The sequence below is a fragment of the Nerophis lumbriciformis genome, linkage group LG19 (assembly GCF_033978685.3).
Source record: "Nerophis lumbriciformis linkage group LG19, RoL_Nlum_v2.1, whole genome shotgun sequence".
NCBI classification, from domain to species: Eukaryota; Metazoa; Chordata; class Actinopteri; order Syngnathiformes; family Syngnathidae; genus Nerophis; species Nerophis lumbriciformis.
Genome location: NC_084566.2, coordinates 24,319,125 through 24,346,792, shown reverse-complemented (window position 1 = coordinate 24,346,792; position 27,668 = coordinate 24,319,125). Strand labels below are relative to the sequence as shown.

The 27,668-nt window shown below is 45.8% G+C and overlaps 2 protein-coding genes across 14 annotated transcripts in view; one reads left to right on the top strand and one right to left on the bottom strand.

The window, feature by feature from the left end:
* dlg1b (discs large MAGUK scaffold protein 1b) overlaps positions 1-16,667 on the top strand; it is a 61,231-nt gene extending 44,564 nt beyond the window's left edge. For 4 of the 7 annotated variants that reach the window (XM_061979186.2, XM_061979189.2, XM_072915209.1 and 1 more), the window contains 20 exons: positions 3,257-3,310; positions 4,299-4,349; positions 4,485-4,609; positions 4,820-4,989; positions 5,062-5,198; positions 6,662-6,806; positions 6,875-7,004; positions 8,023-8,179; positions 8,799-8,901; positions 8,977-9,091; positions 9,158-9,334; positions 9,406-9,472; positions 9,881-9,977; positions 13,771-13,812; positions 13,878-13,928; positions 13,991-14,092; positions 14,167-14,339; positions 14,411-14,520; positions 15,926-16,017; positions 16,085-16,667. In XM_061979186.2, coding sequence (XP_061835170.1) covers positions 3,257-3,310; positions 4,299-4,349; positions 4,485-4,609; positions 4,820-4,989; positions 5,062-5,198; positions 6,662-6,806; positions 6,875-7,004; positions 8,023-8,179; positions 8,799-8,901; positions 8,977-9,091; positions 9,158-9,334; positions 9,406-9,472; positions 9,881-9,977; positions 13,771-13,812; positions 13,878-13,928; positions 13,991-14,092; positions 14,167-14,339; positions 14,411-14,520; positions 15,926-16,017; positions 16,085-16,191 — 2,205 coding nt within the window. In that variant the 3' untranslated portion in view covers positions 16,192-16,667. Of the gene's footprint in view, positions 1-3,256; positions 3,311-4,298; positions 4,350-4,484; positions 4,610-4,819; positions 4,990-5,061; positions 5,199-6,661; positions 6,807-6,874; positions 7,005-8,022; positions 8,180-8,798; positions 8,902-8,976; positions 9,092-9,157; positions 9,335-9,405; positions 9,473-9,880; positions 9,978-10,230; positions 10,265-13,770; positions 13,813-13,877; positions 13,929-13,990; positions 14,093-14,166; positions 14,340-14,410; positions 14,521-15,925; positions 16,018-16,084 lie in introns of all 7 variants that reach the window. The other 3 variants (XM_061979188.2, XM_061979187.2, XM_061979190.2) reach the window with 1 other exon arrangement.
* Positions 16,668-16,690: 23 nt separating this feature from the next.
* rasal2 (RAS protein activator like 2) overlaps positions 16,691-27,668 on the bottom strand; it is a 20,289-nt gene continuing 9,311 nt past the window's right edge. For 2 of the 7 annotated variants that reach the window (XM_061979181.2, XM_061979178.2), the window contains exons 4-19: positions 25,335-25,441; positions 24,896-25,008; positions 24,530-24,680; positions 24,359-24,457; positions 23,746-24,300; positions 23,527-23,671; positions 21,303-21,447; positions 20,979-21,218; positions 20,696-20,897; positions 20,249-20,451; positions 18,234-19,023; positions 18,016-18,174; positions 17,743-17,945; positions 17,583-17,670; positions 17,465-17,495; positions 16,691-17,056 (exon numbers count right to left, since the gene is read on the bottom strand). In XM_061979181.2, coding sequence (XP_061835165.2) covers positions 16,857-17,056; positions 17,465-17,495; positions 17,583-17,670; positions 17,743-17,945; positions 18,016-18,174; positions 18,234-19,023; positions 20,249-20,451; positions 20,696-20,897; positions 20,979-21,218; positions 21,303-21,447; positions 23,527-23,671; positions 23,746-24,300; positions 24,359-24,457; positions 24,530-24,680; positions 24,896-25,008; positions 25,335-25,441 — 3,431 coding nt within the window. In that variant the 3' untranslated portion in view covers positions 16,691-16,856. Of the gene's footprint in view, positions 17,057-17,464; positions 17,496-17,582; positions 17,671-17,742; positions 17,946-18,015; positions 18,175-18,233; positions 19,024-20,248; positions 20,452-20,695; positions 20,898-20,978; positions 21,219-21,302; positions 21,448-23,526; positions 23,672-23,745; positions 24,301-24,358; positions 24,458-24,529; positions 24,681-24,895; positions 25,009-25,334; positions 25,442-25,720; positions 26,010-27,668 lie in introns of those variants that run through there. The other 5 variants (XM_061979184.2, XM_061979180.2, XM_061979182.2 and 2 more) reach the window with 4 other exon arrangements.

The window sequence follows — 27,668 nt, the reverse complement described above, 5'->3', positions numbered from 1 at the left end:
GTTCATCAACGTTGGGAATCTCCTCCATGTCCGCGCGGCAGGTCTTCACCTCCAAGGCCGTGAACGGCGGCGATGGGAAGCCAAGTTGGGTCGACGTCAGTCCACGTAGGCAGCCCGCCATCCTACATGGCCGGCCTCAGGTCCACGCATCGCTTGCCACGTTCACCGCGTGCACAGTGCCGGCTTCTTGCCGCGCTCGTAGCCGCTTCCTCAACCTGCGTGACAGTGTCAAGAGAAGTCCCACCAAGAGCACGGTCAAGGTGGGGGCCCGGCCGGACATTACATGGGTGCCCTTCACCTACGGCAAGGTAGACTGAGAGGTTAAAGGTACCAAACCTCATCGCTCTGTTATTCGAACATTCTATATATTGCTGGTTCGATGTGCTCTAATCTTTGATCGCTTGTGATTGAAATGTGATTGGTTCAGGATTAGGAAGTGTCTGTGGTAGACTGTTCTACCCTATGTCTAACTTCATTACACTCATGGCTCCAAAGATAATTGAAACGGGAACGCTAACTCCCAAGCATCAGTTTGTGAACGTTGTTTGGACTGATGGAGCTCCGTGTTTGGCGGCTTAGAGTGCGTCCCAGTGGATCAATGTGATCGATGCGTGCTAATTTTAGCAACACTGGGTTTTCCGCTCTTGAGCAGCGCTTACTGCTGGCGGCTTGGTGAGGTCCTGCTCTTGTGTAACAGAGGTCACCATGATGAAGGCTCGTCAAATTTTGCCTTTCGTTTACAATCATTATGAAAGACATGATGACGGATGTTTTTTTTTTTTTTACGCTTTCTAAAAAGTAAATAAATGCGATCAAAAGTCTGCTTACAATGGAGCCTATGGGAGCCGCTCTATTCTGCCTATAACCCCCTAAAAGCATCCAAACACCTCCATTATGGTTTTATATACATGCTGTAAGTATATATGTAATATAGTAACAGGCACATTTATAATAACATTTAATACTTACGTTCATTTTAAGCGTAATATCAGTAATACTTGATAAATATTCAAATCACGAAATGTATTGTTGGCGCTTTTTAGATGTTTTTTTATTGGTTTTATAGGCGGAATAGAAGATCTCCCATTGGTTACGCTATAAGCAGACTTTTATTTACGAGTTAGAATGCATTAAAAATTAATACCTCAAATGAACCTTCAGGCATTAATTTAAAAAATGCCTCAAGATGTGCGTTTTTTTCCCAACTCCATCACTGATTACTGCTCACTGCAGACTTCATGAGAGCCAACAAACATAATTAAACATCACTTACTGTACAATGTCTGCTGTCATTAGGATGCCGACTGCCAGAATGTTCATTTATTCCCAATTAGATGAAGGATGACTCATAATCCTTGCGAAGAAAAGGGGGGTGGGACAAAGCGTTTTTTCATGTCGTTCTCGCCATTCCCAAGTCTAAATTGGCTGTCAAAATGTACCAACTTCTCAAAATACGTCTTTATTTTTCTACTATCCAGGGGAGAGGCATGATTTATGATCTACAATAAAGTTTGATGAGCAAAGAAAGAGGAAGCAGCTGACCAGTTGATCATGTCAACATTGACACACAAGCTTATGATCACGGCGCCGCTATAGTTTGTCTGCGTTAGCGCATATAATAATATCAGTAATACTTGGTAATATTCAAATCACGAAATGTAAATGGGGTATTGTTGGCGCTTTTTAGATGTTTTTTTATTGGGTTTTATGGGCGGAATAGAGGCTCTCCCAATGGTTACGATATAAGCAGACTTTTATTTACGAGTTAGAATGCATTAAAAAAAATCCATCCATCACGTCTTTCATAATGATTGTGAAAATTCCCCCCAAAAAGTGCAATTCCCCTTTAAGGGTTGCCATCCTACATTTCCGTCTTTTCAGTCTTGTATATGTGTTTTAAATGTTGTAATCTTGTTCTATAATATAGATGTGTCATATCATGAGTTCGGTGTGTTTTTAAATCTATCTCTTCTTTGTAAGCCCTTGAGGGGGCGTGTTTCTATGCAACGCTGAGCTAGTAGGTTGGGGTTGGAGCCGACCCTTGACCTCTGACCAATCACAATAGAGTAGGTGTAGTGGCGGGATGAGTCTGTGTACATGCACTACAGATTTAATCTTACATTTGTACACAACTTAATATTGAGTGTTTGTGTGATGGTCAACAATTTGGTAACAATTAGGGCTGCACGATTTTGAGAGAAAAAACCTAATTGAAAATTTAAAAAAAAAAAAAATTAAGATTCAATCTGCGATTATATTTTATACATAAAAAGGCAAAAATATTGTTACTTTTAGACTGTCAATCAACATATACTTGTCTCAAGGTGCCACGCATTAGAACAATATGCAATAATTGACTATAAAAAATATTTGGATTTATGCAGACCGACTCAGATCTTCTGTCTACATAATGCTCTTACACTGAATAAATAACCAATAAAAACTATACAGTGTTTATAATTTAATGAAATATAATAACACAAGTAACCATTTATAAGGATTTAGACTTTTATTTCTCATTACTATAGAATTGTTTACAACTGTACTGTAATTGGAAGGTAAATAACGTGTTTATGGGCTCATATTGCCCATCCAATTTGAGGATGAAACATTTCCACAACGGGATGTTTGACTTTATCTTATGTTTTTCTCCTAATATGTGTTACTTTGCGGCACTTCTAACTGGCGGGTCGCAAGGCTCTCTGTACTGGGAGTGTGTTGGCGGCGGCGGCGCCTCGCTCTATTCTCCGCCAAGACAAATATTGTATATGACTTAAAAGAGGGGTCACTTTGTTCAGTTAAATCTACTGATAACGTACAGAATTGCTAAGAGTCTTGCACAGAGTAAGACGTATTTCTTCCTGTTCAAAGTGAGAGAAGAACAATTGCGAGGCTCAACAATTTTGCTTGGCGAACATGGCTTTCACTCAAATACCGGTGCTGGCGAATAAAATAAAATAAACCTCAGCCTCTTGCGGTTCTTTACTGCACTAAAAACCTTGATGTCGATTCAATTGTGATTAATCGTGCAGCCCTAGTAACAATCTAGTACACGTTGAGTGTCTCAAGGGTAAGTAGAACCAGCATGGCTCCTCCCAGTCACATGGGAATACACCTTTTATCCTTCCTGCCAATATATACTGTAAGTCAGGACTGGACCTGTGATATCACAGACAGAGTGTGACCTTTGAACTCGGATGTCTGTACAGTCCATCTGAGACGTGTCCTCTGATGCCGTCATGTCTCCTCTCTTTAGGCCAATCCCCCTCCTGTTGTGGTGAATGCAGACAGTTTGGACACGCCCCCTTATGTGAGTGTGACACCTGACACTTTGTGGCCTGCACAAAAAACACACTTGCATCGAGTACGCTCATCGTATTCAAACTTTTATCTAGGACGCTTTTACAGGAAGTACAATTACATCTAGTGCACTCTTACAGGAAGTGCTGCTACATTCAAGGCTAGTAAACTCATACTAAATATACTCTAGTATACACATCTGAAATATATTTACAGGAAGTACTCATACATCTAGTAAACTCATAATTAATATACCTAAAACAAGTACCGGTATACTTCATTTAGTACACTTGCAGTAATAATAATAATAATAATATCATGAATTTATATAGCGTTTTTTTAGGTACTCAAAGATGCTTTACATGAACTAAACAGACAGAAAAAAGCAACAGGACACTAAGATAATTAAACCTGCATCTAATACATTCACTGTAAATATACTTACGGGAAGTACTCTTCCATCTAGTACACGCATCGTAAATATACTCATGGGAAGTACTTTCTGCATTTAGTATACTTGTGGTAAATATACTTACAGGAAGTACAATTACATTAAAGACTAGCAAACCCATAGTAAATATACAGAACGTACAGGAAGTACATTTACTACTATACTCTAAATAAATATACTCACAGGCAGTGTTGGGAAAATTCATTTAAATGTAATTAGTTCTTCCAAACACTTTCAAAAAATACATTTATTAATAAATGTTCCTTTTTTTGAAAAACCTTCAAATATCTGTGAGTGTCTGCCTTTCAAGAGGCAGTTAAGTGACATGAGTAAGTGGAAATGGAGTTCGCAGTTAGCTCAGTGTTAGCATTGAGTGTTGACTGTGTTCGCGCTAGTTAATAAAGCTGAATAAAGAACAGGCCACATTTTAGTGTAACGGTAACACTAACATTTGAAATGCTAATTAACATTAACAATGAGTACACTTGCAGTAAATACACTCAGAGGAAGTACGACTAACATTTATGGTTTGTGTGCATTTGTGCAGGTGAACGGAACCGAGGCAGACTACGAGTATGAGGAGATCACATTGGAGAGGGTAAGTTGGCTGCAGTCTAGAATTACACTTCTTCCAGCAGATTCTGAAAGGTTGTAATGGACCACATTTTGACTAAAGACAAACAATATAGTCATTAATGTTTTGAACTTTCCCTCACCCCTCTGTGGTCTTCAGGGGAATTCGGGTCTGGGCTTCAGCATCGCGGGCGGCATCGACAACCCCCACATCGGTGAAGACCCCAGCATCTTTATCACTAAAGTCATCCCAGGGGGTGCCGCCGCCCAGGATGGACGGCTCAGGTGAGAGGAAGATATGGTGTGTGTTACCCCCCCCAAGGCGGCGTGTTGCTTTCACTGTCTCATTGATAATAGAAGAGCCCAATGTCAGCTGATCACGATGATGATGCTCTCAGGTGTCTTGTCAGCAAAGAGTACATAGTGGGTTATGGTGTTTGTCCACCAGGGGGTGATGGTGAAACTGAACATCAGTGAATGCTTGTGGTTCTTCAGGGTCAATGATGTCATCCTGCGTGTCAATGAGGTGGATGTTCGCGATGTGACACACAGTCGGGCTGTGGAGGCGTTAAAGGAGGCAGGCTCTCTAGTTCGACTGTACGTGCGTAGGAGGAAGCCTCTCTCTGAGAAAGTGATGGAGATCAAACTGGTGAAAGGACCCAAAGGTAAACAGTGAGCCCACCCAAAAAGATGATGTGATGTGATGATCCGTGTGATGGAGCGCTGCTGCTTCTCAGGTCTGGGCTTCAGTATAGCGGGCGGCGTGGGCAACCAGCACATCCCCGGTGACAACAGCATCTATGTGACCAAGATTATTGAGGGTGGAGCTGCGCACAAAGACGGCCGACTGCAGATCGGTGACAAACTCCTGGCTGTAAGGACTCTTCATCATCATCATCATCATTATCACCACCATGCTAGTTCAGTGTCATGTATATACAGTTATTTTCCAAATAGTGGTCTGTTAAAGTGTTTTAATGTCCATGCATTGGGAACAAGGCAGACTATATTCTAAATCCAAATATGAAGGAAAAACTGAACTATCTGTCATTACTAGACAAAAAATGAATATTTGCTTGTTTAAAAATAGCGGGGGTGTGAATTTAACACAGTAGACCTACTTCTTGCACCTTTACACAGGTGTTCTAGCTAACAGACTATTTCTTAGTTTTCTATTAGATAATGATATGTATTGAAATTTTGTTGGTCTGAAACTAAGATTCTGCTTCCTTGTGTGTTTGTTCTGTTGAAACATTTACATTTTATTATTCAGCGTGCTTTAAAGGGGAATTGCACTTTTTTTTAAAAATGTGCCTCCCCTTCACAATCATTATGAGAAACAAGACGACAGATGTATTTTTGTCCTATTTGTGTCCTCTTTTCTGCCCATAAAGCCCTCTAAATAAGCATCCAAAAAGTATCAGCACTCCATTTACATTTTGTGACCTGAATTTTAACCAAGTATTAGCAATATTGTTGTTATAATCGCTAACGCAAACAAACTATTTTTAGCGGCGCATTGTCTCACAGACCAAAAAGCTTGTTACTGCTCTTTTGACTGGTGAGCTGCTGCATCGCCTCTGAGCTAGTGGAAGTTTATTGTAGATCATAAATTATGTCTCTCACCTGGACAGAAGAAGGATAAGGACGTAATCGACAAATTTGCCAACTTTGTCATCCAATTAAGACCCAGAAATGTCGAGAAAGACACGAAAAGATGCTTGGTGTGCGTTGTTTCCACCCCCATTTTTTCTTCACGTGGATTATGAGTCATTCATCTAAACGGGAATATAGTAAGATTCTATCAGTCGGCATCCCAGTGACAGCAGACTTAAGTGATGTTTTATTATGTTTAGCTCTCATGAAGTCTGCATTGAGCATTGAGTTTTTTTTGGAAAAAAGCTAACTTCGTGATGCGTTTTTCATAATTAATGCGCCGCATATGCTTAAAATGTGCAAAATACGTAAATATTAGATATTATAAATGTACCTGTCACTACATTACATATATACTTACATCATGTACGTATGTAATACCTTAATGGAGGGTTTTGGATGTTTTTTAGAGCGTTTTATAGGCAGAATAGAGCGACTCCCATTTGAGCGACTCTCCGTTGTAATATTTAGAATGCTTTTAAAAATAGATTAAAATATGTGTGCTTGTATAGGATGGTAGACGATAGGCAAAATTCCCCAAAAAGTGCAGTTCCGCTATAGGGCAACTGATCCATGATTCATGCTGTGTAATCTATGATGCTCGCAGTCGCGACTTCATGTCTTCACAGAACCGTGCTGGAATTCAGTTTTGTCTGAAACTCAAGTTGTGTGTGTGCACAGGTGAACAGTAGTTGTCTAGAAGAAGTTAGTCATGAGCACGCCGTCACTGCCTTGAAGAACACTCCTGACGTGGTCTACTTGAAAGTGGCCAAACCCAACAGTGTCTTCATTACCGATACATTCGGACCTCCAGACCTCACCAACTGTGAGCTGCTTCTTGCCTCCTCCTCGCTGCCATCACCATGCCGTGACTCTGACTCTTTTGTGTTGCAGCCTTCTCGCAGCATCTGGAGAACCATATCACTCCTCCTAACTTTCTGGCTCAGCCCCTCCCTTTGCCGGCCTCATCTGGACGCTACTCGCCGACGCCCAAGAGCATGCTGGGAGATGATGACATGTCACGGTATAAAATGCATTTAAACATGAACATGTTGTACCACTTTAAGGTTGCACTTCGCGCACACACACACACACACACACACACACACACACACAATTGTTGAACGTCATGTGTCCACTAGAGCAGTGGTCCTCAACCTTTTTGTAGCTGCGGACCGGTCAACTCTTGAAAATTTGTCCCACGGACCGGTGGGGTAGGTGTATGGTTTGTTTTTTTGTTTTTTTTTGTCATAAAGAAATACAATCATGTGTGCTTACGGACTGTATCCCTGCAGACTGTATTGATCTATATTGATATATAATGTAGGAACCAGAAATATTAATAACAGAAAGAAACAACCCTTTTGTGTGAATGAAGGTAGGGAAGGGAGGTATTTTGGGTTGGTGCACTAATTGTAAGTGTATATTGTGTTTTTTATGTTGATTTAATAAATTATAAAAAAAAACAAAAAAAACTATTTTTTTAATTTCTTGTGCGGCCCGGTACCAATCGATCCACGGACCGGTACCGGGCTGGGGTCCGGTGGTTGGGGAACCCTGCACTAGGGGGCACTAAAGTGATGAGATGATGAAAAGATTGATAAGTGTACAAATTAAATGTAGACTAATGGAAATGTTTATATTTTCTTTTGTCATAAAGAAATACAATCATGTGTGCTTACGGACTGTATCGCTGCAGACTGTATTGATCGATATTGATATATAATGTAGGAACCAGAAATATTAATAACAGACAGAAATAACCCTTTTGTGCGAATGAGTGTAAATGGGGAAGGGAGGTTTTTTGGGTTGGTGCACTAATGTAAGTGTATCTTGTGTTTTTTATGTTGATTTAATAAAAAAAAGAAAACATTTTATTTATTATTATTTTTTTTTAATTTCTTGTGCGGCCCGGTACCAATCGATCCATGGACCGGTGGTTGGGGACCACTGCACTAGAGGGCAGTAAAGTGATGAGATGATGAAAATATTGAAAAGTGTACAAATTAAATGTAGACCAATGGAAATGTTTGCTTCCACAGGGAACCTAGGAAGGTGGTGCTGCATCGCGGCGCCACAGGTTTGGGCTTCAACATTGTTGGTGGCGAGGATGGCGAGGGCATCTTCATCTCCTTCATCCTGGCTGGCGGTCCCGCAGACCTTTGTGGGGAGCTGAGGAAAGGAGATCGCCTCGTGTCTGTACGTCACTAAAGACTAGGAGTGTGTCTGGTTACATTTGAACCAATACGAGTACCAAATCTGTACTTAAAAAATGGTGCAACGGTACCATAAAATAAAACATGCACATTTATGTTAAAAAAAACACTTTATATTTTGATGTAATTTTGTGACAAGGTTGAACAGGCTAGTGACTAAAATATGATTGATATATAGTAATATAACTAAGATATAATGATATAAATAAAATAACTAAGCGATATGTTAAAAAATAAGAAATAAAATATCCAATGAATTGTCCTAAATTTAGCAGTAATACAGAACACAGAAAATGTGCAAAAAAGACTCACTAGGTCAGACTAATATTTGATGATCAAAATTTCCGGTGTTCCTGAATGCAACCTCCCTCTAACAGTCACTGGTGCATAATGAGGAAGTGCTGTGTTGTTGTTGTGGCTACTGGCTAGTCTAGTATGGCTGTGTTATGAAGGCTGCTAATGGTGTGTTAAGGCAGGCAATGAAGGACGCTACATTACCTCCAAGAATGTTACTTGCACTGAGCTGACTCTGTATTCACTTAGCATCTGAATAAGGCACCAATAGCGGCTTCTTTGATTGGTCCATGTGTGCTCGCTTGTAGGTAAATGGCGTGGACCTTCGCAGCGCCACGCACGAGCAGGCCGCTGCCGCCCTGAAGAACGCCGGGCAGACAGTGACCATCATGGCCCACTACAGGCCAGAGGGTGAGGGGCGTCAGAAGTCACGTGACTGTCACGGCGTAAACATGTTGGTGACGTGAAGGTGCGCTGGTCTTTCAGAGTATGGTCGCTTTGAGGCCAAGATCCACGACCTGAGAGAGCAGATGATGAACAGCAGCATCAGTTCTGGTTCAGGTTCCCTGCGGACCAACCAGAAAAGGTCGTTGTACGTCAGGTGAGGCTCTGGAAAGTTCTCATATGTCAGTGCACAGCCCCTAACCGCGTTTCCCACCACCCCCAGGGCTCTCTTCGACTACGACAAGACCCGGGACTCGGGTCTTCCCAGTCAGGGTCTGGACTTCAAGTTCGGAGACATTCTTCACGTGGTCAACGCCTCCGACGATGAGTGGTGGCAGGCTCGCCAGATGACGACCCGCGGCGAGGCGGAGGATGTTGGCGTGATCCCCAGCAAGCGGAGGTGGGTCCTAGGTCAGCTGACCGCTGTGACCTCGTGGGCGCCATTTGACCTTTTGACATTTGACCTGGCAGGGTGGAGAAGAAGGAGCGAGCTCGCTTGAAGACGGTCAAGTTCAACCCGAAGTCTCGTGAGCGAGGGGTGAGTGACGCTAACGATGTAACCGCATGTCGCTGACCTGTCGGCGTCTCGGCTCCGCCTCCAAGCGCCGCCATCACGCCAAATGCTACGCTGGCTAACGTCCCTGAGCAACACCTGCATGCCCACCAACCCCCAAAACCCCCTCGACTGTCTGCCCCCCTTTATCACTCACCTGGAGCATGTGACATCATCATGTCACAAGCCCCGCCTCCCTCAACCTACCTGACTGACTTAAACATGCACAACTGTTGCTATGGTGAGTGTGAGTGTTTGTGTGTGTGTGTGTGTGTGTGTGTGTGTGTGTGTGCTCCTCTTCCTCACCTTCATCCTCTTCTCTACATCCCCCACTGCAACTGACTGACGAGAGTTTGACCTTGACGTGACGTGCTCTTCCTCCACTTCCTGTAGTCGCTCAGTGACAAGCGTAAAAAGAGCGTCTTTCCCAGAACGTTCCTCTTCTACAAGAATCGGGAGACGAGCGAGCAGGAGAGCAGCGACTTGGAGCGTGAGTATGGCGCCACCGGGGGGCGCTGCGTTGGCCAGCTGACGGGTCAGCGACAGGAAGAGAGATCAGCCGGGTGACCTGGTTGTCACGGCAATGGGGCCAGCCCACAAATATTTTACAATTGGACCCCCCCTCACCTCCCCCGTGCTCCCAAAAATGGTTGCCACGCGTTGCGTCTGCTCTCTCGCTCTGTCGCTGAAACGCAGTAACCTTTTCTTCTTTTTTGTGCTTCTTCTTCTCTTGTCGCCTTCAGGACGTCACCGACATGCTCCTCTCCAAGGGACTCAGTAAGTCGCCTCAAGCCCCGCCCACCTGTGTCCACCAGCAATAAATTAGTTATGACTAAAACTGCGTCTCAAATGGAATACTTTGCATACACTGTGTACTTAGTTGCTGAGTGTGTGAGTCTTGACTGTGTAGTACTGTCATTATACACTTACTGAAATAATACAACAATATTTATATTTTCTCCTTTTAATGTTGACTTGTACCCACTCAGGCTAACTGCTCCCCTTCTGCTATGTAACCAAGAAGGCACTTAAAATGTAAAGTCTCAATTAGTGCACTTGTGTACTTGCACTTGGTATTCAAGTGTATAAGTATGTTCAAGTACTTTAAAATGCAGTACACTACTTAGTGGAAGGGCAGGGACAATTCACCAAAAAAGGGAGAAAAATATTGTAGTATTGCAATCTTAGTAAGTGCATAATGATGGGGATGAATTTGTGAGAGTACTACATTGTCAACAGTCACACACTCAGCTCAGTACACTGCAGCAGGGGTCTCAAACTCAATTTACCTGGGGGCCGCTGGAGGAAGAGTCTGGGTGAGGCTAGGCCGCATCAGGTTTTCCACAAAAGCTTTGTTGAAAAAATTCACATTTTGTAAAAAAAAAAAAAAATTAAACACAAAATAAGATGAAAAATTAACAAATTAAGAATTAATAAATAAATACATGTTTGAGGATGGGGAGTATATTTTAATTCCTCCTGGTGTCACTGTCGTGTTAGGCAAACGCACGGAGAACGTAATTTCCGCAATGTGCCTCATTTCCACTTTTTCTGCAGCGTCCTTTATTTTTTACTCTCGATGTCGATGTCCTTCATGACGACATGAACACCATGGCATTTGTAGATGGTTCAAAGTACCGGGATAGCGAGTGCAAAAAGGCGACTGCTCCTGGAGTGTTATCTGCTGTTACACGCAAAAGAAGCGGAAATGACAGCGCGCTGTTGTTGTAAACGTAGTAATAAAAGACAGAATCAAATACAAATATTTGTAGTGTTCATGGTGTGAGGCAATGCAAATAGCACCATGCATATACAAACCCCGTTTCCATATGAGTTGGGGAATTGTGTTAGATGTAAATATAAACGGAATACAATGATTTGCAAATCCGTTTCAACCCATATTCAATTGAATGCACTACAAAGACAAGATATTTGATGTTCAAACTCAAACTTTTTTTTTTTTGCAAATAATAATTAACTTAGAATTTCATGGCTGCAACACCTGCCAAAGTAACTGGGAAAGGGCATGTTCACCACTGTGTTACATCACCTTTTCTTTTAACACTCAATAAACGATTGGGAACTGAGGAAACTAATTGTTGAAGCTTTGAAAGTGGAATTCTTTCCCATTCTTGTTTTATGTAGAGCTTCAGTCGTTCAACAGTCCGGGGTCTCCGCTGTCGTATTTTACCCTTCATAATGCGCCACACATTTTCGATGGGAGACAGGTCTGGACTGCAGGCGGTCCAGGAAAGTACCCGCACTCTTTTTTTTTTTTTTTACGAAGCCACACTGTTGTAACACGTGCTGAATGTGGCTTGGCATTGTTCTGCTGAAATAAGCAGGGGCGTCCATGAAAAAGACGGCGCTTAGATGGCAGCATATGTTGTTCCAAAACCTGTATGTACCTTTCAGCATTAATGGTGCCTTCACAGATGTGTAAGTTACCCATGCCTTGGGCACTAATACACCCCCATACCATCACAGATGCTGGCTTTTGAACTTTGGGTCGATAACAGTCTGGATGGTTCGCTTCCCCTTTGGTCCGGATGACACGATGTCGAATATTTCCAAAAACAATTTGAAATGTGGGCTCGTCAGACCACAGAACACTTTTCCACTTTGCATGAGTCCATCTTAGATGATCTCGGGCCCAGAGAAGCCGGCGGCGTTTCTGGATGTTGTTGATAAATGGCTTTCGCTTTGCATAGTAGAGCTTTAACTTGCACTTACAGATGTAGCGACCAACTGTATTTAGTGACAGTGGTTTTCTGAAGTGTTCCTGAGCCCATGTGGTGATATCCTTTAGAGATTGATGTCGGTTTTTGATACAGTGCCGTCTGAGGGATCGAAGGTCACGGTCATTCAATGTTGGTTTCCGGCCATGCCGCTTACGTGGAGTGATTTCTCCAGATTCTCTGAACCTTTTGATCATATTATGGACCGTGGATGTTGAAATCCTAAAATTTCTTGCAATTGCACTTTGAGAAACGTTGTTCTTAAACTGTTTGACTATTTGCTCACGCAGTTGTGGACAAAGGGGTGTACCTCGCCCCATCCTTTATGGTTGTTTTTTGGGAAGCTGTTTTTATACCCAATCATGGCACCCACCTGTTCCCAATTAGCCTGCACACCTGTGGGATGTTCCAAATAAGTGTTTGATGAGTATTCCTCAACTTTATCAGTATTTATTGCCACCTTTCCCAACTTCTTTGTCACGTGTTGCTGGCATCAAATTCTAAAGTTAATGATTATTTGCAAAAAAAAAAAAAATTTTATCAGTTTGAACATCAAATATGTTGTCTTTGTAGCATATTCAATTGAATATGGGTTGAAATTGATTTGCAAATCATTGTATTCGTTTATATTTACATCTAACACAATTTCCCAACTCATATGGAAACAGGGTTTGTACAAAATAATGACCCACAAATAATGGTGTGACCCTATACTTGGTCTGGGTTATTGGGGACTGTTTTTGCCGGCGGACACTATACGCCTTTCTGTCCGTGCCGGCAGCCCGCCTGTTTGCCTGTTCATCACGTTTTGTGATTTTGTGCCTGAGCCTTTTTTTGCAGTGCCTTTTGTGTTCTATTGAAACCGTAGTTTTTGTTTTTCGGGATCCACCACAGCAAGCCATGACATATACGCATAATGTCCTGCTGGTTAGCAACTTTAAACATTTTTTTGGGAAATGTTTTGAGCGCAGGGCGCTGGGACGAATGTCCGCATGTGCCCAACAGAAACGAGGCAGCCAGCCAGGCATGGAAGAAAACTCTCCATGGCAACGCTGCTGTAACGTTTACTCCATGGAGAAATGTTTCTCTGCTTGCATCAAGCTCGGTCCATGTCCCGCCCACGAGAACCATACGCCCCATTGTGATTGGTCGGCCTGTTGAGCTCCACACACAACAGTGTCAAGTGCCATTCATGTAAAACTCGAGGGCCCCACTAACAATAGACTTTCATATTAAGGCGGGGGCCGCGAGTTTGAGACCCCTGCTGTACTAAGCACACTTATTGTGACCAGTGTTTACCTTTCAAGTGTACTGATGCAAGTGTTCTACTTGAGACACCTTCATAGTTCCTGGTGGACACCCCTGCTCCCCCCACACTCCCCACCTCCGCCAGGCGTCGTCTTCGTCCTCGTGGTGTTGTCCCCGCTGCTGTCTCCAGGACCTCCTCCAGGCTCCGCCTCCTGCTGCCATGTTTTACCCCCACAGCCCCCATGTTGAAGTGCAAGGCATGACGGGAGGCGTGACATGTGACTTCTTGTCTTTCAGAACACGTCACCTCGAACGCCAGCGATAGCGAAAGTAGCTACCGTAAGTGTGGCGCCGCAAACATGGCTTCGCGGAACTGTAATGGTGCTGACCTGATTGTGTTGCAGGCGGACAGGAGGAGTGTGTCATTTCCTATGAAGCCGTCAGTCAACAGAAAGGTAACAGCTTGCTTGATTGCCGCCATGTTGGACTTTTCTCACGTCATCTCGGTGTCCTGCAGTCGACTACGCGCGGCCCGTCATCATCCTCGGGCCCATGAAGGACCGTGTCAACGACGACCTCATCTCTGAGTTCCCCGACAAGTTCGGATCATGTGTCCCACGTGAGTCGAGCGACACGCCGCGTTCTGTTTGTGTGTGTCGGCGTCTGACGGCAGCTTGTGTGTTTGGCGAACAGACACGACACGGCCCAAGCGTGACTACGAGGTGGACGGTCGGGATTATCATTTTGTGGCGTCCCGCGAGCAGATGGAGAAGGACATCCAGGAGCACAAGTTCATCGAGGCGGGGCAGTACAACAACCATCTGTACGGAACCAGCGTCCAGTCCGTCCGAGAGGTGGCCCAGAAGGTAGATGTTGCCTTCCGCCGCATTGTCGCCCTCTGCTGCCCACAAACGCTAACGCACTCTTTGCGGCCCAGGGTAAACATTGCATCCTGGATGTGTCGGGCAACGCCATTAAGCGACTCCAGCTCGCTCTTCTTCATCCGATCGCGGTCTTCATCAAGCCCAAGTCGGTGGAGAACATCATGTGAGTGACGCACGCCTGCCCCCCCCCCCCCCCCCCCCCCCACTTCAGTGGATCTGTATATTAAGTTAAAGTTAAAGGGGAACATTATCACCAGACCTATGTAAGCGTCAATATATACCTTGATGTTGCAGAAAAAAGACCATATATTTTTTTAACCGATTTCCGAACTCTAAATGGGTGAATTTTGACGAATTAAACGCCTTTCTAATATTCGCTCTTGGAGCGATGACGTCACAACGTGATGTCACATCAGGAAGCAATCCGCCATTTTCTCAAACACCGAGTCAAATCAGCTCTGTTATTTTCCGTTTTTTTCGACTGTTTTCCGTACCTTGGAGACATCATGCCTCGCCAGTGTGTTGTCGGAGGGTGTAACAACACGAACAGGGACGGATTCAAGTTGCACCAGTGGCCCAAAGATGCGAAAGTGGCAAGAAATTGGACGTTTGTTCCGCACACTTTACCGACGAAAGCTATGCTACGACAGAGATGGCAAGAATGTGTGGATATCCTGCAACACTCAAAGCAGATGCATTTCCAACTGGACTGGACAGATCAGCTTTCAGGAAAAGAGAGCGGATGAGGGTATGTCTACAGAATATATTAATTGATGATAACTGGGCTGTCTGCACTCTCAAAGTGCATGTTCTTGCCAAATGTATTTCATATGCTGTAAACCTAGTTCATAGTTGTTAGTTTCCTTTAATGCCAAACAAACACATACCAATCGTTGGTTAGAAGGCGATCGCCGAATTCGTCTTCGCTTTCTCCCGTGTCGCTGGCTGTCGTGTCGTTTTCGTCGGTTTCGCTTGCATACGGTTCAAACCGATATGGCTCAATAGCTTCAGTTTCTTCTTCAATTTCGTTTTCGCTACCTGCCTCCACACTACAACCATCCGTTTCAATACATGCGTAATCTGTTGAATCGCTTAAACCGCTGAAATCCAAGTCTGAATCCGAGCTAATGTCGCTTTACCTTGCTGTTCTATCCGCCATGTTTGTTTGTATTGGCTTCACTGTGTGACGTCACAGGAAAATGGACGGGTGTATATAACGATGGTTAAAATCAGGCACTTTGAAGCTTTATTAGGGATATTGCGTGATGGGTAAAATTTTGAAAAAAACTTCGAAAAATAAAATAAGCCACTGGGAACTGATTTTTAATGGTTTTAACCCTTCTGAAATTGTGATAATGTTCCCCTTTAAAGTACCAATGATTTACACACACACACACACACTAGGTGTGGTGAAATGTGTCCTCTGCATTTGACCCATCCCCTTGTTCCCCCCCCCCCCCCCCCCCCTGGGAGGTGAGGGGAGCAGTGGGCAGCAGCGGTGGCCGCGCCCGGGAATCATTTTTGGTGATTTTAACCCCCAATTCCCGTGTGATGTGGGCCTCCTGCAGGGAAATGAACAAGCGGCTGACAGAGGATCAAAGCAGGAAGACGTTCGAACGTGCTGCCAAACTGGAGCATGAGTTCACTGAGCACTTCACAGGTAAATGGGCTCTTCTTTTGAAAACTGTCCAAAAATGTCATGTGTGTGTGTGTGCGTATGATTGCAGCCATTGTGCAAGGAGACACACTGGAGGAAATCTACGAGCAAACCAAGCAGATCATCGAGGACCAGTCGGGTCCGTTCATATGGGTCCAGTCCAAGGAGAAGTTGTGAACACCGTCCACTTTTATTTTGAAAATTCCACCTGCTCTTCACCCCCCCTTGTGGGACATTCTTGGACACCCTGAAGGACCTAAAAAGACATCTCTTTTTTTGTGTGGTCGACACAAAATGCAACTTTGCACGTCGGAGCATTAAGAGCGTGCCCCCCTCAACCCCCATCTCACCTGCACTCCTCTGCTGCCACTAGAGGGCGCTCTCTGCTTTTTACTGCTCACATTAACCCTTTAATGAGGACAAAATGGTGGAATTGAACATTATACTTCAAAGTTTACTAAGAGCTCTTTAAATTCTCAATAGAGTTGTTGCAGTGACCTGCAGGTGGCATCGTAGTGCAGGACAAGGATTTTAAAGGAGCTAAACTGCCTATTTTGTTATAAAAAGTCTATATTGAACTCTGCATTATCACTAATCTTTATTTTGATCACTTCCTGCCTTTTTTTAACCTAATAAAATCTGTTGAAGCTGTATCCATGGAGACAAACATGTTTACTAGCAGCTTTTATTGTGAACAGCAAACATTGGAGTGTCTTCAGTAGCTCAACGGGAAGTGGAGAAATAAATTACAACTAAGAAATAATCCCATAAAAACATCTCCACTTCAAACATTAAAAAAAGTTAGAAAACATTTTTACACACAACCCTGCAGTATTTACATGCTAAACTTCATCCTCCCCCTGTGGTTGGCCAATCAGCAGCTGCTGTTCTTGAACTCTCCGTTCTCGGTGATTGACAGCTTGGTGGGGTTGCCGGGCGACAAGCCATTGCGGAGGTTCCCCGAGCTGTAGCGCTCCTTCACTTGTGTCAGCGCCGCCATTAGACGTGAGTTTGTAGCGTCCAGCGAGCAGATCCGCTTCTCCTGATTGGACAGACAAAGTGGCGAGGCAGCAAGTCAGGCTGACAGCTGAAACAACGTGTCAGGTTCAAATCTCATCGCAACTAAAAGGCAATTTGTATTCCTTTTTCCTCGGAGGCCATCGACGCGTTCCAACCTAATTATTCGAATCAGTATCTTGTGTCCTTGAAACTAGCATCTTTTTATGCTGCGATGTGGTTATGACCTGACATGAAGTAACTCAAATCGAACAAACTAGGAAGCAACAAAAGCCAACATTTGAGGTGGGCAGGGCCAAACCAAAATAAAACAAAACACCCACACATCTGCAACCTGTCTAACAAACATGATGCTAGGCTGCTGCATGATTGGCTGAACAGGTTAGAGATGTGTTGTGTCAGTCAGGGAGGGGGCGGGGTTTCAGTTACTTGCCTGCTTTGTTTATTTTGCCTCCGTTACTGACCTGGAATCAGTCAAGAGACATAGCAGCACTGCTTCATCATCATCATCACAGTCATGTGATGATGATAATGGTTCCTGTATGACGTACCTGAGCATCAATGACTTCCTGTTTAGCTTCAATAACTTCTTGCATCTCTGCGTGGTCACGCTTTAGCTCCTCCTCCACCGCCATCAACCTGCACGCACACAGAGTGGTAAGGTGGGGGGGGGGGGACATTGGGCTAATGTAGAGGTGGGCATGACCTAACCTGCAGAGGATGTTCTTCATCTGCACGTCCTTCTCTTCTTGCTGACGCCTGAGTCGCTCTTCGCTGTCGTCAAGGCGTGACTTGTAGTCGAGGAGGAGCGTCTTCATGGAGAGTTCCTGGGCGACCAGACGCCGCTCGTACTCTCCCAGGCGCTGCCCCGACACCCGCAGGCGCTCTTTCAGCCGCCATATCTCCAGCTCGTACTGCCGAGGGGGCGCAGTCAAGTTCGAGGATCGGCTCTCTTTTTACAAAGTTAAATCACTTCCTGTTTACCTTCTCAGAGTTCTTGCCCTCCTCACGGTTCCGCCCCCCTTCATCCTCGCCATCATGGCGGTCCTCCTGGAATTGACCGTTGCTGAGCACCCAAGCTGCCGTCCTCTCCACAGGAGACATGGCTGCTGCTGCCGCCTCCGTCTCCACCGGGGACGCTGCCTGTCACGTTCCCACAAGTTTCTTATAGGGTGGACAACCTGAGGTCAATCAATTATTACCTGCTGCTTGGTGCCGTCTCTCAGAGGCGGGGCAACGGCATCCGCGCAGCAGGGGGACGCTGGATTGGCTGTCGGCGTAAGCTCTGTGGTGGTGGCGCTGCTGCTACGGCGTGAGGTGCATTGTGTCTTGGTCCCGCCCCTTCCCCGGCTCTGTTGCTCCACCTTCACAATGTGGGCGGTGCCCGTCGTTGCCATGCCCTGTCGAGGGATGGCGATTGCTGTCATGGCGCACGGCGGGAGCTCAGGAGGCCCATGGCAGCACAGCGTGGAGCTGCGAGCGCTGCGTTTGCTGCCTGACCCGTCAAGGCTGCTGTCGGACGCCACTTGACCTTTCACCCCCTGCCGGCTGCCGTCCGAGCTTCCGCTGCTCAGGTTCTCCGAGCTGGACGCGGAGTGGGCAGGGTTGCTCAGGTGGTAGACAGGGTTCTGGAAGGAAAGCGGCTGCAGGCTGCGTTGATGCTTTACTGGCGGCTGCAGCGGACGCCTGGTCTGCGGCGCGCTCTGCGGCTGAGCGTCTCTGGGTGGAGCTTTGCTTTGTTGCGCCGCTAACTGGGGGGGGTTTGCGGTTGCAACTGAGGCCTGGGAGCCTGCCCTGTTGAGATGGGGCGGGGCCTCAGGCGTCCGCTGAGCGTCCTGCAGGTCCACCATAGAGACGCTGCGGCCACCCGCCAGCGTCTCGTCTCGCTCCTCCTGGTCCAAAAAACCGGCGGCACTGCAAAGTTTCTGCTGGGCCGGAGGGGAGCGAGACCCTCGAACGACGACCTTCGCCAACTCGCCGCCAGGACATCGGCTGCACGAGTCGGCAGAAAGTGAGGTCAGTGTCAGCACAGAGTAAAGACTTACCGTATTTTTCGGAGTATAAGTCGCACCGGCCGAAAATGCATAATAAAGAAGGAAAAAAACACAAGTCGCACTGGACTATAGGTCGCATTTCTTGGGGAGATTTATTTGATAAAAGCCAACACCAAGAATAGACATTTGAAAGGCAATTTCAAATAAATAAGGAATAGTGAACAACAGGCTGAATAAGTGTATGTTATATGAGGCATAAATAACCAACTGAGAACGTGCCTGGTATGTTAACGTAACATATTATGGTAAGAGTCATTCAAATAACTATAACATATAGAACATGCTATACGTTTACCAAACAATCTGTCACTCCTAATCGCCAAATCCCATGAAATCTTATACGTCTAGTCTCTTACGTCAGTGGTTCTCAACCTTTTTTCAGTGATGTACCCCCTAATAAGAGCAAAGCATTTTTGGTTTAAAAAAAGAGATGAAGTAAAATACAGCACTATGTCATCAGTTTGTGATTTATTAAATTGTATAACAGTGCACAATATTGCTCATTTGTAGCGGTCTTTCTTGAACTATTTGGAAAAAAAGATATAAAAATAACTAAAAACTTGTTGAAAAATAAACAAGTGATTCAATTATAAATAAAGATTTCTACACATAGAAGCAATCATCAACTTAAAGTGCCCTCTTTGGGGATTGTAATAGAGATCCATCTGGATTCATGAACTTAATTCTAAACATTTCTTCACAAAAAAATAAATCTTTAACATCAATATTTATGGAACATGTCCACAAAAAATCTAGCTGTCAACACTGAATATTGCATTGTTGCATTGTAATGAATGGAATAGCCGACTTGATTTGATGTTCAGTTTATGAACTTACATTCATATTTTGTGGAAGTATTATTCAATAAATATATTTATAAAGGATTTTTGAATTGTTGCTATTTTTAGAATAATTTAAAAAAATCTCACGTACCCCTTGGCATACCTTCAAGTACCCCCAGGGGTACGCGTACCCCCATTTGAGAACCACTGTCTTACGTGAATGAGCTAAATAATATTATTTGGTATTTTACAGTAATGTATTAATAATTTCACACATAAGTCGCTCCTGAGTATAAGTCGCACCGCCGGCCAACCTATGAAAAAAACTGCGACTTATAGTCCGAAAAATACGGTAATCTCACTGGCCATTTGATTGCTCACCTGTCTGACGGGTCCTCGAAGATTCGCTGCAGGCCCGAGGACAGACTACCGCTCATGTTGTGGGCGGAGCTATGGTGGTCCTGGAAAGGGCGCAGCTGCTGCTGAATGGGCGTGGGGGCCGCCAGGCTGCGAGAGATGTCTCCCAAAATTCTCGGCAATGGGCCCAGCTTGGCGACGGTGGCCTGCAGGAAGGAATTTTCACGCTGGCGTGTCGTATTTTGCGTGTGCGTGCGAGCGGACGGCACCAGGATGCGGTGGTGGTGGTGGTGGGGAGCGGAGCACCGAGACCAAGATGGTGGCCAGACAGGAAGTGAAGAGAAGGAGGGAGGGACACAATGAAGGAAACTTAATGGAATCAAACTGAAAGACGACTCATGCTGCGTTAGGGTGAAGGGGGCGGAGTTAGGCCATGCTTTGATGAATGAAGGGACAATGGGTCAAACCTACCTTGTCCAGCTGAGAGACCACATCCCACAGGAGAGCGTGAAGCAGGGACAGCTCTCGGCCGAGGTCCACGTAACCCTCGAAGCCCGGCGTGCTGGACAGCGTCTCGGCGTTGGAGATCTCCGTCAGGAAACGCATCATTCCCGCCCACTCGTGCTCTAAGAAGTCGTTCATGAAGGACATGTACTCTTCCTTGGTCCCGAACCTGCGCGATACGTAACAGGGACATCCACTGTCACCGTGGCAACCTCTGGACGTGATGAGAAGGAATTCGGGAGCAGCCTACTTGGCGAAGTTGGCCAGGTTCTGGATGACTTTGGCAATGAGAGTGAGGGTTCGAGACGTGCGCTCATCGGGATATTCCTGCATGAGCTGGAACAGCGACGGCGACATGATGGCGGGACACAGGAAGCGCAGGAAGAGCGAGGCGCTGATCAAACGCTTGCTGATGTCCTGCTGGTGGCCGCGAGCCGCGCACTGCTGTGTCCACGCCGCGAACACTTCCTTCAACTCGCGAGGGAACACGCTGCAACACACAGGAAGTCAGGACCTAACGCAGGAAGTGAGGCCCTGAGCAACAAAATGGGCATGGTGGCGGTTGCCATGGTACCAGTGGGAGTTGATGATCTTGCAAAACGCCAACTCGCAGCACATCTTCAAGTTGCTTTGATGCTCGGACAAACTGCAGCTAGAACATCGACTTGGATCCACCTCGCAGTTCTCGTCTGACTCGTACAAGGCTCGGATGAACTCACCTGGACACGCACACTTAGCTTTTCTTTCATATGACAACGATCACGCTAGGGCTGCACGATTAATCAACACTGAGGTTTTATTAGCGCAATAAAAAACTGCAAGATGTGGAGGTTTTTTTTCCTTCTTCTTCATGTTCGCCAATCAGAATTGTTGAGCCTGGTGTCCTTTGCCTTCTGGCCAATCAAAAGTGTTTAAGGAGACAGCAAGTTTGTGTGCGCTGCAGTGGAGGAAGCCTTTACGCTAAAAACAAAACTTGCTCCTCGGAAAAAGTTTTAATGCTGAATAGTCCTGGGTCGATAGTCAAAAAGTCAATCAATCAATCGAACAATCAATGAAAAATAGGTCAAAACGATAAAAGTCCATGCGCATTTGTTTTCTTACTCTCCCGCTTCAAACGGGGAGTAAGCGAGGTCTCATTGAGCGTGTTAATTTAACAGTAGATTTAACTGAACGCAGTGAGCCCTCTTTAGTCATTCACAATCTTTTGTCTTGTCGGTGGGCGGCAAGCAAGACTGCTGGCTTACACACACAGGATTCACGGACATCGCCTCCGTCGCCACTTGCTAGTAAGAAGTTCCGCAGAATAACAATAATGGAGGAAAATATGATTACAAAGTCAAAATGTCCCGTTGTGGGAATATTTCAGCTTGGACAAACAAGCGAGAATGATCATGTAATGGCAATAAACAAAGACAACTCACTGTATTTTAGTTCGATATTTACTAAAGTAAAATTTTTGCTTACAGAAATAGGTCAATTTTATCGTTTTGTTTTTTTAGGATAAGTAAAAGGTATTTACCTTTCAATTACAGTACAATAAAATAATTCTACAGTAATGAGAAATAAACGTTTATATCCTTTTAAATGGTTACTTGCATTATTATTATACATTGTGATTACATTAGAGCAGCGGACAGTTCTTGTGCCTCCGGTTTCCTCCTAGTGTGTGAATGTTGTCTATCTGTGTTGGCCCTGCCATGAGGGGGCAACTTGTCCAGGGTGTACCCCGCCTTCCGCCCGAGTTAAGTTAAAGTACCTATGATTGTCACACACACACTCGGTGTGGTGAAATTTGTCCTCTGCATTTGACCCATCCCCTGGTGGCCGCGCCCGGGAATCATTTTTGGTGATTTTACCCCCAATTCCAACCCTTGATGCTCAGTGCCAAGCAGGGAGGTAATGGGTCCCATTTTTATAGTCTTTGGTATGACTCGGCCAGGTTTTGAACTCACAACCTACCGATCTGAGGGCAGACACTCTAACCACTAGGCCACTGAGTGCAGCTGAGATAGGCTCCAGCACCCCCCAGGACCGCAAAAAGGGACAAGCGGTAGGAAATGGATGGATGATTACATTACATTATAGACTCTGTACAGTTTTTATCGATTATTTCTTCAGTTTGAAAGCATGATGTAGACAAAAGCTCTGGGTCTGCATAAAACCAAATATTTTTTAAGTCGGGCAGCACGGTGGAAGAGGGGTTAGTGCATCTGCCTCACAATACGAAGGTCCTGAGCAGTCCTGGGTTCAATCCCAGGCTCGGGATCTTTCTGTGTGGAGTTTGCATGTTCTCCCCGTGACTGCGTGGGTTCCCTCCGGGTACTCCGGCTTCCTCCCACCTCCAAAGACATGCACCTGGGGATAGGTTGATTGGCAACACTAAATTGGCCCTAGTGTGTGAATGTGAGTGTGAATGTTGTTTGTCTATCTGTGTTGGGCCTGCGATGAGGTGGCGACTTGTCCAGGGTGTACCCCGCCTTCCGCCCGAATGCAGCTGAGATAGGCTCCAGCGACCCCCCGCGACCCCAAAAGGGACAAGCGGTAGAAAAATGGATGTATAGATTTTTTAAGTCAATTATTGCATTTTGTTCTAATGTGTGACACCTTGAGACAAGAAGTTGTTGACTGACAGTCTAAATAACATGTCTTCCCTTGTAAATGTATGCATTTTTATGTGTAAAACAACAATTGCAAAGCGAATCGCAATTTTACAGAGAAAAAACGCAATTAGGGTTTTTCTTAAAAGGGTGCAGCCCTAGGTCACGTGACGACACCACACAGGTGTGGCATGTTCTCACCAAGCGCGTCGTGCAGGTAGGCATGTCCGACCAGTTTGAGGAACTCCTCGATGGCTTTGGTCGCCAGCGTGTTCTCCCGGAAGATGAGGACCTGGTGGTCGGCACAGCGGTCCACCTCTGACATCACCAAGTCGGTCAGGAAGTCCTGAGGGAACCAGAAGAAACGCCATGATTGTACAGTGCCGCTGAGCCGATAGGCTGTGGGGGGCGGAGTCTGACCTTAGCCTTCCCCGTGCTGTGCAGGATGTGCACGAGGGCGGCAGCCATTTCCTCCTTGTTCTTGACGCTGATGACGGGCTCCAGCACGGAGCACAGCGTGCTGTAATCGTTGGTGACGAACTCGGCGAACTCCTTGTACTGCTCCATGGGGAGGATGGCGATGGTCTGGAAGCGCGACTTGATGCGGAGGGAAGGCCCGCCCCCTTTGGCCTTGGCGGCGGTGGGTGTGCTTAAGGGGTACCACCTCTCCACAAACTGCCGCCCCGTCACGCTGGCCAAAGGAATATTGACCAGCCCGACGTAGTTATTTTTGTCTTTCTTCTTCTTCCGATCCACGTCGCGGTACACGTGCACAGTGATGCTGTGCACGGCGGGCAGGTCAGCCAGGTGGAAGTACTCTCCCCAAAAGAGGCCATCTTGGCGAGGCTTGCTGGTGGTGCGGGCATACAGGACGTCATCCAAACACAGCTCGCAGAAGTACTTCTTTTTGGGGGGCAGGTCTTTCGCCTCAATGATCCACAGCCGAAGAAGATGCTCCGCCCTGCGACAGTTGTCCTAGGAATGCAAACGCCGTTTTAAGAGGCGTGCGGCGGCGAGGACATACTTCACTCACCTTGTTGGGCTGGACGATTCTCCTTAGGTTCTCCATCCACTTGTCTCGCTCCGTCGACGATGGGCAGCTGAAGCACTTGGTGCCACCTGAGTGGGTCACCTGACAGGAAGGAGGTGGAGCAAACAGCTTTGACATCATCTCGTGGTAACGAAGAGGCAAGGCTTCGCTAACCTCGAAGCAGAAGTCCTGACCCAGAATGCTGCTGTGCACAGGCTTGACTATCACTTCGTCCTCCATGTTGAGATCCAACGCCTCCAACGCTCCTTCGGGGCTCAGCGACTCGTGAGATGTCCACGCCTTCACCCGGGACGGTCCACGTGTCCTGGACCCACAGGAAACCAATTTTCAGCATACCTCACTGCCAAACGGCACCGCCGAGGTCCGGAACAAAGGGGGCGGTGCTCTACGCAGCTCACGCCGATAAAGCTCAAATGACAACGCCTACTGCGTTTCCATGGCGACACACCGACGAGAGAATAACTCGGCACCCCTCGCCGTTGCTAAACAAAGTAGCAGAAAACGGTGTGGTCAGCCTACCTGTCGGTGTCAACAGGTCGCAGAACAGGAAGTCTGAAGCTGGCGTTCCTGTCCGCTTTGTTGTGACTCTTCACTCGCTTGACGGAACCTTTGAGACGCTTGCTGAAGAAGCCCTGACACACGACACAGCACATTTCTCTGAAACATGACTCAGCAAAACTCAGTCTGCAAGATCGTTGCATGTAATCTGATCATTTATGGACTGGTACCACTGAGATCTAAGCAATCATCTTGGCTCCGCCCATCACGCCATCTGAGACATGAAAGCTCCAAGCAGAGCAGCGGCCTAATTTCCTGCGTTATTATTATCCTCAAACGCACACGGCAGTACTCTGATTACTTTAGCAGCCATTGATGGTTGCTGTAATCAGGTTACTGTCGGTGTGCAAGCAGGAAGTGTCTCCATGTGTTGCCATGGAGACATGTGTGTGAGACTCACAGGCACTTTGAAGGGAGATGAACTTGGACTGTCCACAGGGACACTCCTCTCTGAGCTCGCCAGACCAGAGAGACTGCGTCTCCTCGGAGATGGCTCAGACGACGCTTCTGCAAAGGAAGACATCATCATCATTGTTTTACACATTAGTGAGTTCGAAGAGAGGGACAAGAACGTCCCGGGATGCGCTCCAATGACATGAGGACAAGACTATCGATCTTCACGCTAAATTTAGACTCTCACTTCCTGTCCGACTCGGAGTGACTTGTGTCTGATGGGCACAGCATGAAGATGTGCATTTAGAATGAGGTCCTGACAGCGACCTCACGCGAACGCGCCAAGCTCAGCAAAAGAAGTCAGCCATGACAGGTGGTCACATGACACACTACCTCGATCGCAGCTGTTTCCCATCATCACAAGGCCCCCAAGGTCACATGCGAGCGGCCACGCCTCAGCCACCTGTCGGCCAATGAGCTGATGCAGTCAGCGTGGATACTGTTCCTGTCAGCATACTTCAGGGTGTCCCGCTGGCGTCCTCCCTCCTACTCTTTCTCTCAGGGCGCTGTGCTTTTAGCGCATTTATTAAATCAATGCCTCAGCTGCACGCCCCTCCCCTTCGCTCACCCTCGCTCCCTTCCTCACTCCTCACGTGGGACATGCTGTGTCGTCAGCAGAGAGCATAATGGGACATATTTTGTCTACCCTGCGCAAGTGGTAAGAGGCGACAGCTGATGACATCACAAAGTGACTTAGCAGCACATCCTCGTGTCGCTTCATCTCTGAAGTATTCTCAGTGAAATTTAGCTTTGAAGAAATGTCCATGAAACAATGCGATGTCAGCAGTTAGCCAGCAGGGAGCAGTCCACAATGACATCGGGTGAGAAAGCAGAACAGGAAGATGCTGGTTCTCATGGCTGTTATGTTACAGCTTTCTGGCCCAGTGTAGTTGAGGCCTGCCCCCTGCTGGATAAATGCTGCAATCAGCTTCATATATATATATATATATATATATATATATATATATATATATATATATATATATATATATACAAACCCCGTTTCCATATGAGTTGGGAAATTGTGTTAGATGTAAATATAAACGGAATACAATGATTTGCAAATAATTTTCAACCCATATTCAGTTGAATATGCTACAAAGACAACATATTTGATGTTCAAACTGATAAACTTTTTTTTTTTTGCAAATAATCATTAACTTTAGAATTTGATGCCAGCAACACAGGACACGTGCCATGATTGGGTATAAAAACAACTTCCCAAAAAATGCTCAGTCTTTCACAAGAAAGGATGGGGCGAGGTACACCCCTTTGTCCACAACTGGCGTGAGCAAATAGTCAAACAGTTTAAGAACAACGTTTCTCAAAGTGCAATTGCAAGAAATTTAGAAATTTCAACATCTACGGTCCATAATATCATCAAAAGGTTCAGAGAATCTGGAGAAATCACTCCACGTAAGCGGCATGGCCGGAAACCAACATTCAATGACCGTGACCTTCGATCCCTCAGACGGCACTGTATCAAAAACCGACATCAATCTCTAAAGGATATCACCACATGGGCTCAGGAACACTTCAGAAAACCACTGTCACTAAATACAGTTGGTCGCTACATCTGTAAGTGCAAGTTAAAGCTCTACTATGCAAAGCGAAAGCCATTTATCAACAACATCCAGAAACGCCGCCGGCTTCTCTGGGCTCGAGATCATCTAAGATGGACTCATGCAAAGTGGAATAGTGTTCTGTGGTCTGACGAGTCCACATTTCAAATAGTTTTTGGAAATATTCGACATCGTGTCATCCGGAGCAAAGGGGAAGCGAACCATCCAGACTGTTATCGACGCAAAGTTCAAAAGCCAGCATCTGTGATGGTATGGGGGTGTATTAGTGCCCAAGGCATGGGTAACTTACACATCTGTGAAGGCACCCTTAATGCTGAAAGGTACATACAGGTTTTGGAACAACATATGCTGCCATCTAAGCGCCGTCTTTTTCATGGACGCCCCTGCTTATTTCAGCAAGACAATGCCAAGCCACATTCAGCACGTGTTTCAACAGCGTGGCTTCGTAAAAAAAGAGTGCGGGTACTTTCCTGGCCAGCCTGCAGTCCAGACCTGTGTGGCGCATTATGAAGCGTAAAATACGACAGCAGAGACCCCGGACTGTTGAACGACTGAAGCTCTACATAAAACAAGAATGGGAAAGAATTCCACTTTCAAAGCTTCAACAATTAGTTTCCTCAGTTCCCAATCGTTTATTGAGAAAGAAAAGGTGATGCAACACAGTGGTAAACATGCCCTTTCCCAACTACTTTGGCATG